General features: G+C 35.4%; 2 protein-coding genes and 1 long non-coding RNA gene across 3 annotated transcripts; 2 read left to right on the plus strand and 1 right to left on the minus strand.

Annotated features, from left to right (window-relative positions):
- The first annotated feature begins 614 nt into the window (after positions 1-614).
- On the plus strand, positions 615-1,698 carry LOC129565801 (chymotrypsin-2-like). The gene is made up of 5 exons (XM_055441035.1): positions 615-980; positions 1,058-1,181; positions 1,242-1,306; positions 1,369-1,378; positions 1,493-1,698. Exons 1-5 carry the CDS (start codon positions 615-617, stop codon positions 1,696-1,698), a joined length of 771 nt encoding a protein of 256 aa, XP_055297010.1.
- A 1,088-nt stretch (positions 1,699-2,786) lies between these two features.
- Positions 2,787-3,348, plus strand: LOC129566543 (uncharacterized). The gene is made up of 3 exons (XR_008687738.1): positions 2,787-2,874; positions 2,945-3,009; positions 3,188-3,348. It is a non-coding gene; the product is annotated as an uncharacterized LOC129566543 (long non-coding RNA).
- Positions 3,349-4,015: 667 nt separating this feature from the next.
- On the minus strand, positions 4,016-6,504 carry LOC129565771 (kelch-like protein 10). Its single transcript, XM_055440985.1, has 7 exons — positions 6,248-6,504; positions 5,868-6,119; positions 5,516-5,783; positions 5,045-5,443; positions 4,751-4,961; positions 4,268-4,613; positions 4,016-4,196 (listed from the first exon to the last, which is right to left on the minus strand). The coding sequence occupies exons 1-7, from the start codon at positions 6,439-6,441 to the stop codon at positions 4,067-4,069; spliced, it is 1,800 nt and encodes a 599-aa protein (XP_055296960.1). The 5' UTR covers positions 6,442-6,504; the 3' UTR covers positions 4,016-4,066.
- Between the last annotated feature and the right edge of the window lie 1,244 nt (positions 6,505-7,748).

A 7,748-nucleotide genomic window follows, 5' to 3' on the forward strand; every position in this document is an offset into this window, starting at 1 on the left:
CTTGACAAAAGGATTGGAACCGGTGCTTCTTTGTGCACTGACGTACAATCAACAATGAAATCTTGTTTTTTTAAACTCGAAATCTTAAAGTTGAAGTGATAATATAAACATTACTTTGAGACTATTAGGTTTTTGAGCGGATATTTAAATTTCAAGATGGTTCTTCTTTTAGTTTTGAACATAATTTTGCAAAATTTCAGAATACACTGCTCTGTCTAGAACCCTTAAATCTATTTTTCATGCTTTAAATTATTATTTTTCTTCTTTTCTTATCTTCATTTTTTCTTTCGTTAAATCAAGTTTCTTTGAAATAGATCATATCCAAGTAGGCCAAGAATATTGTAAACGTTCAAAAAGTATTTATTTTCTGTACATAGTAAAGATTTAGAAAATATTTCGAATCAAATAAACCCATCCAGTACACTCAATACTTTGCAAACTGTCTAATTTATTGAACAGTAGCATCGAGAATGGAATTGGCGTTAGTGCTTTTGGCATTTTCTTCGACCGTGGCAATAGAAATTGATGGAAATAGAATGGCGTTCAATCATGAAACACACATGCTTGGTGGCCAAGTATCGACGAAAGTTTTTCCATATCTTTCTGTAATTGAAATGATTTTCACGTTTGATTTAACCAACGAAACATCCTTTCCTGGCTATGCTGGAGCAATTATTTCCGAAAATTTCATATTGACATCAGCAAGTTGTGCATATTATTGTAGACAATCATCGGAATCGGAATGTTTTGTATTCGTTGGTAGAGTTGACGGAGATTTTGGCGGACAATCAGTTGACCTTCTGAACACAATTTGGCATGAATCGTGGGAAGAAGATTCGAGATTCGATAGGATAGATATTGGTATTTTAATGGTGAGCACCATTGAGTTTTCGGAAAGTGTACATGCGATTGCATTGCCACAGCAAGAGCTAACGGGAGAGACAGAAGTCACGATCACCGGATGGGGAAAATACGGCATTGTAAGTGTTTCCAATATTTTAACAGAAAATTGACGAACAAAGAAAGCCAATCGTTAATTTTTGGTAAATTGGTAAAGCTGGATTCACCCTTTCCGTTGCAACATGCAAACGTAATGGCGGTTTCCTGTAATCATTCGGAACAATATCGAGTCAAACTGGCGTGTACAACTTCAGATATAGCATTCGCTTGTAACGATGATGGTAAACAACTTTTAGGTTAATTAACATGAATATTTCAATGAATCAACTTATTTCCCGCAGGCGCTCCATTGGTTTACACTGATCGAGATGAATTGATTGGAATTGGATCCGTGTATACTAGAGTTGTAATTATACTGAAATTGAAGCCGCATTTCCCTATGTTCATTTGATTTTTTCATATTTTCAGTGTCAACCAGGTATAACCACGTTCTGAAGAATCCAATTTGTGGAATAATATTGGCGATGAAATATTCTATTGATTTTGACTTGAAAATACTCATATTTTGATTTTGGAACTATTTTCATTGCAGAGGGTAGCCAATATGTTAGAGTCTATCCGTATTTAGAATGGATCGATTCCCATATCAATGCCAGTGGTAACAGTACTAACGCTAGCAACAGTATTAACGATAAGGACAGAGGTCTCTCTACTCATGAAGCCGGCGACGGAATGGTAATTGTAATGATTGGCTTGCAAACCGTTCTCATTCGCATTATGACACTGATATACAGTTAGAATTCTTTGTTGATATTTTTCATTATTTTATATAATAAATTTAAGTTCTGCAAATTGGAACCAAGAAAATCTGTTATTTTTGTTAAAATAGAATATGAATGATTTCATATGATTGGTATGTGAATTTTAACGGTTTTTGTGCTATTTTTCACGAACGATCGTGTCTCCATGTATTTTTGTTCGTACACAACGATTTGTAATTGTCTTATCAAATCAAGTGCCTTTGACAAATCATATCCTAGCAATCAATAATACTGCAGACGTTCAGTAAAATTTTCAATTTTTGAACAAAGTAAACATTTATTTCTTGTGTCAATTTCAATACTTCACTAGAAACAACAAAATCGTCAAGAAACGAAATGCTGAAAAAAGACCTTTAAATCCACAAATTTAAATACACATCAAAGATAAAATATTCCAAATCTAATAAATCCGGTGCACGCGCTATTTCGTATCAAACACTAAAAAAGTTTAACTAGTGTAAATCAAAGTTGATACTTGGAAAGCTCCAAACCCAGAGCAATGAAATTGGAGTTAGTGCTTTTGGCACTTTCAGTGGCTACGGCTAGAGAAATTGGTCGAAACAGAACGTTATTCAGTGAGAACGCACGTATCGTTGGCGGTCAGGAATCGAAACAAGCAATTCCATACATATCTATGATTCATACATATTTCGAAAAGGAGAGACAATATGTTCCATTTTGTTCCGGTGCAATTGTCTCAGATCAATCTATATTAACATCAGGATATTGTGCAAACTTGTGTGAAGATATAACAAAATGTAAGGTTTTTGTTGGTAGGCATGATGCTCATTCTGAGGAGATATAAATGCTGCAATAGACATCGGTATTTTGACGGTTGGCACCATATCATTTCCCCGAACGTGAAAACTATTACATTGCCTAAGCAAGATCTAGAGAAACAAAGTGGTGTTACAATCGCAGGATGGGGGAGTGAAGATGTGGTATTCATTTTTTATGATTTTACAGAAAGAAATTCTTGATAAGTTGAACCAAGTCTAATTGTTTATCGTTTGTTTTGTTGAAATTGAAACGTGGAAGCCACATCGTATTTTACGTTATGCAGATACAAAGGCGGAATCTTGTGGAATCCCCTATGTCAAAGCTAAATTTGCTTGCACATTTTCCAGAAATACATATGCTTGCAACGATTTTGGTACATTATGTGTAAGCTTTCGTTCACACTGTAGATTATGACGATATGGTTTTTTCCTTCATCTCTATAGGTGCTCCGATGGTTTACAGAGATCGAAATGAATTAATAGGAATAGGATCTTTTTACACATTCAAGGTAACTATGTAGAAATTTGAGTCGAATTTCTCGTTATTTACCTGATATTTTTATATTTCAGTGCAAATATGGTCTATTAACTTAGGATATGAATTACTGATTTGGAAATAACATGACGAATCAGAATCTTTAAATTTCTCATTGGATTTTATTTTTGAACTAACAATTTTTATTTCAGACTACAGCGTATACGTTAGAATCTTTCCGTATTTAGACTGGGTTGAATCTCATGTCACCGGATCTACCGATAGCAACGGCAATAGTGTATTCTTTACACACAACACCAGAGTAGAAGTGGTTATGGCAATGGTCGTCTTCCAAATTGTCCTCATTCGTATTGTGAACTGGTTTTGCGATTAGAATCCGTGGTTGACATTTGTTATTATTTATCATATTGAACAATGAGATTCAAAATAATATTTGTTTGATAAAGATGTCGTTGTTTTCACTAAATATGCGGCTAAGATCATGTGGAAAAATTCTTCAGAATTATTCAATCCTTCTTATGTTGCCAATCAATAAAATTTAACACTCTAAAAATGATTGGACTGTTTTGTTGACATCTTTATTCACATAAAACAATTTTAAAACAACAATAACAACAGCTGGAGCTTTCATTTCTAATCAATCGCATGCATGTATCACAGTGTCAATACAAATTGATATAAAATCGAAGACTAAAAATGTTCATTGTATGGGAAGTCAGAATGAAAGTTTTTTTTTTCGGATTTTTGGTGAATTTTCGTTGAATTTCCGTTTTTGTGAAATTTCGTTGAATTTTCGTTGAATTTCTTTGGGAATTTTAGGTATTTTGGTGTCTAAAATTTCAGGAAAATTCTAGAATTCTAAAAAAAAAAGTTCTACAGGAATTCCAAAATTCTCGAATGAATTCAACAAAAATCTGAAAAAAAACTTCCATTCTGACTTCTCATACAATGAACATGTTTACAAAACTATCGCAATAAATGGCAAAAAATTATAGAAATGAAATGAAAAGTTTGCATAAGTCAAAATATCTGCTTTAACGCAAAATTTTCTTTATTTTTTTCATACAAAATCACATGACTTGACGTCCTTCTCCAAAAGCCAAACGAGATTCGTAGACAAAGTCCTCAATATTGCTGAAATCAGATACTTTGGCAATTGCATGGGCTGATCGATGATGGTTCATTCCTGCGGCTGGTTTCCTACAAAATATCAAAGCATTTCAATGCTTAAATTGTTGTTTCTTTTTCATCTTTGTCTGTTTTTTTCATACCACTCATTGTTTTCAGCTCTGTAATATTCCACTTTGTTAATGGTCGAAAGTCCATCAAAACCTCCAGATACATAAATTGTGTCGTCGATTACTTCAATACCAAAATTACTACGCGGCGAAATCATATCATGAACTGATGCCCAAAAGAATGTTTGTGGGCTGTATGCTTCGCAAGTACTCAAGCGACTCAGGCCGTTGTATCCACCAACTGCAAACACTTGACCATTGTACGGAACACACTTTAAGCCAGATCGTGCATTCAGCATTTCGGGTATGTAGGACCACTCATCTTTTTCAGGATTGTACACTTCACAACTCCGCAGGCATATGCTACCGTCGAAACCACCTAAAATTAAAAGTTGATTAAAAGTACTTAAATGACATTTTAATTATTTTTCACCTTCGAAAAATGGATTAGACACAAAAATTATTACAAATCGAAATATTAAAACACACTAAAAGGTAGTTGAATACACAACACACCAACAATATAAATTTGTCCATTAAGTTCACAAGCATCAGCATCAGATCGTCGTAATGCCATGCTACACATGAGAGTCCATTGATTTGTTTCTGGATTGTACGATTCAACAGCACGAAGTCGACTATGGCCATCGTGACCACCCATCGCATAAATTCTGTCATTGAAAACACAAACACTGACGTAGCATCGACGGTAGTGCATTGGTGCGATCTAAAATATGAAGACGAATATGAATGGAGGAAAAAATTCAAAATTCTTCTTTTTAGAAAGAAACGTTACGGTGAAGACTTTACCTCCCTCCACATTTTCGTTTTCACATCAAACACGGTGCACTTGTTATAATATTCACTGCCACTGTATCCTCCAATGAAATAGATTTTGGAACCAATAACGGCGGCACTGTGATATGCTCTTGGTCCGTTCGGATCGCTAAAATGGAATTCAATCCATCGATCGGCTCGAACGTCATACGTTTCGAATAATAAACACGCAGATCCATCATACCAGCCGCCGATTGCAAAGAGCACGTCGGACGGCAATCGTGGCACAAGCAAAGAGATGTCTGTATCACGTTCATTGAGCCAATCGATTTCATCCAAGTCTGACACGAATTTATGCGCCGTGTTTACAATTGGTTTCGCCTCTGGACATAATTGCACATAATTGTGATTTAATACCCGCCGTTCAAAGTACTACAAAAAAAAACGCCGAGTAATCTGATTTGAATGGATTCTTTTCGTAAAAGCGATAATGATGTGTCTCACATCTTGTTTTATCAATCCAAGGCGAACATTCTCTAACAATCGTGGAACATATTGTTTGCGATTTTCTTCATCGAACTCAATCCATCGTAGGCATAACTCCCAAACGGGCTCCTCACTTTTTGAATTCAACGCATCATCCATTATAATATCCACGAGGTCATTACATGACAAACTCAATATATCCGTATTTGATGTGGCGACACTAATGAAATTACGCAAAACGTATCCCCTAGTTTTGCGCTGGATGTCGTGCTTGAACAGACACTTCCTTGAAGGTGTAAAAAAATCGACATTTTTTTAGACACCAAATCTCAATATGAAAAAGAAACATTCAATTCTAAAATAAAAAAACCTCGTCATTAACATCAAAGAAATACAGTTCTTCACATTCAGAATGCTCTGAATGTATTCGGCGCATCGATCGACTAATGATGTGTAACAGAAATACTCGGCAGTTGTTAGCAGCTCGCACAAATTGGTTTCGTTGATATCACAAATGAATGTGTAGGCAAAGTTAATAACACATTCCATTATTCCGGTTCGAACATATTTGATGAAGTAGTTGTTGTTTTGCTCTGCACTCACCGGTGACATGAATAGCTTGCTGAAGAAAAAACTCGAATAAATTCCAATTCATTTGTGTATGAATGAAATGCAAGATGAAATTTTCGTAGCTAAGAGTCATTCGTATGAAATTAATGGCACTCTTAATAAGAGTGCTTTGATACTCACTGAAAAAACTCGGTGGCGCTGCACAAAATGACTCGATGTACAGGAATACAGCCGCCATCTTCTAGAACTATTTTGGCATCGCAAAAGGTTGCTGATTTCCGTAGATCATTTTGAATGGACGTATTTTTCTCGCCACAATACAGTGCGATTGTGTTGTAACTATGTGATTTGGTGTGCTTGGTATCGTTGTCCATGCAGTAATAAATTGTTTCTAATTAAAAACTCGTAATTTTCGATCTGCTCCACATACAAATTTTTTGACACAATTCTGCATTAAAAATGTATATGACAATTTTATCTGTGCTACTTTGATCTTGATTCGAGGCTTTTCGTTGCGAATGAAATGTTTTGCGCACACCCGTTGCAGAAAAAGTGTGTGTTCGATGAACTAACATTTTCATTTATCGGTAATTTATGTTGTTGTTGGTAATAATATTATCGGGGGCCGCCGTGTGCAATGATCACAGTTCCGTCCGTAATAAATCTAATGCCAAGAGAAAATTGTATGTGCTGAATATTTTTTTTTCTTCTGCGTAATGCCTAATGCCTCATGAATAATCCGTAGATTTGTCAATTTGTGCAGATACACACACAGAGAGAGAGAGGGAGTACATTCCAGAGGAAATAATCTGTGTTATGAATTGCCAACGGCATAAATGCAATAAACTAAACTTATAGTAACAATTGCAACGAATGTGAATCAAATATATTTGCGAAATGGAATGAGAACAAACGTTTGAACGACGACGACGACGACGACGACGACGATTCAGTCGTTTGAATAACGACTGGGAATTAACACTGTATGCAACGAATGTGTGACGTCGCCAGCTACACACCGACTGCAACTATAAATTGAGATTTATTTGCACTCATATTTTTTACTACCATTTCATTAAATGTTCTTTTTTCGTCTGTGCGCGAAAGAAGTGTGCCCGAAGACATTGATTCATTTGCCTTGTATCTCATATCGTACGATGCCATTCGTCCATTATTAATATTTGCCCCATGTTGAATGTATGGCGATCGGTTTTGATTGCGCATTCTTTAAACGACGCACATTTTTCACGCTGAATAAAGATGAATGTAACTATGCACGATTCGCTGCAGATGCAGCAGACAGATTTAGAGGCATTTTTTAATATATGATACAGGCGGTAATTTTATAATGCTCATAATTTTTCTCGAACCAAAGATATAGTGTAGGTGTTTATCGTTGATATTTAATTCTATGCTACTGAAATGCCCCACTTCATGCCATTATTATTTGCCATAGATCAATATGGACACAGTATTGTAATCAAACATTTTCTCCAGTACTATGGTTTTTTCTCATTTCGAATGTTCAATTCGCAGATTCTCTAGTCCATACAAAAAAATTACCACACGAATCTGCGGCGGAATTAGAAATCAGATTGTTTGAAAATATTTCATATTCATTGTGTGTTCTCCGGCTTTTCTCACATCAAAATTTGGGTGAGGATCAAGAAGAAAAAGTGTA

Source organism: Sitodiplosis mosellana, unplaced genomic scaffold (genome assembly GCF_009176505.1).
Source record: "Sitodiplosis mosellana isolate CC-2019 unplaced genomic scaffold, AAFC_SMos_1.0 Smas_scaffold_3, whole genome shotgun sequence".
In the NCBI taxonomy this organism is placed as follows: Eukaryota; Metazoa; Arthropoda; class Insecta; order Diptera; family Cecidomyiidae; genus Sitodiplosis; species Sitodiplosis mosellana.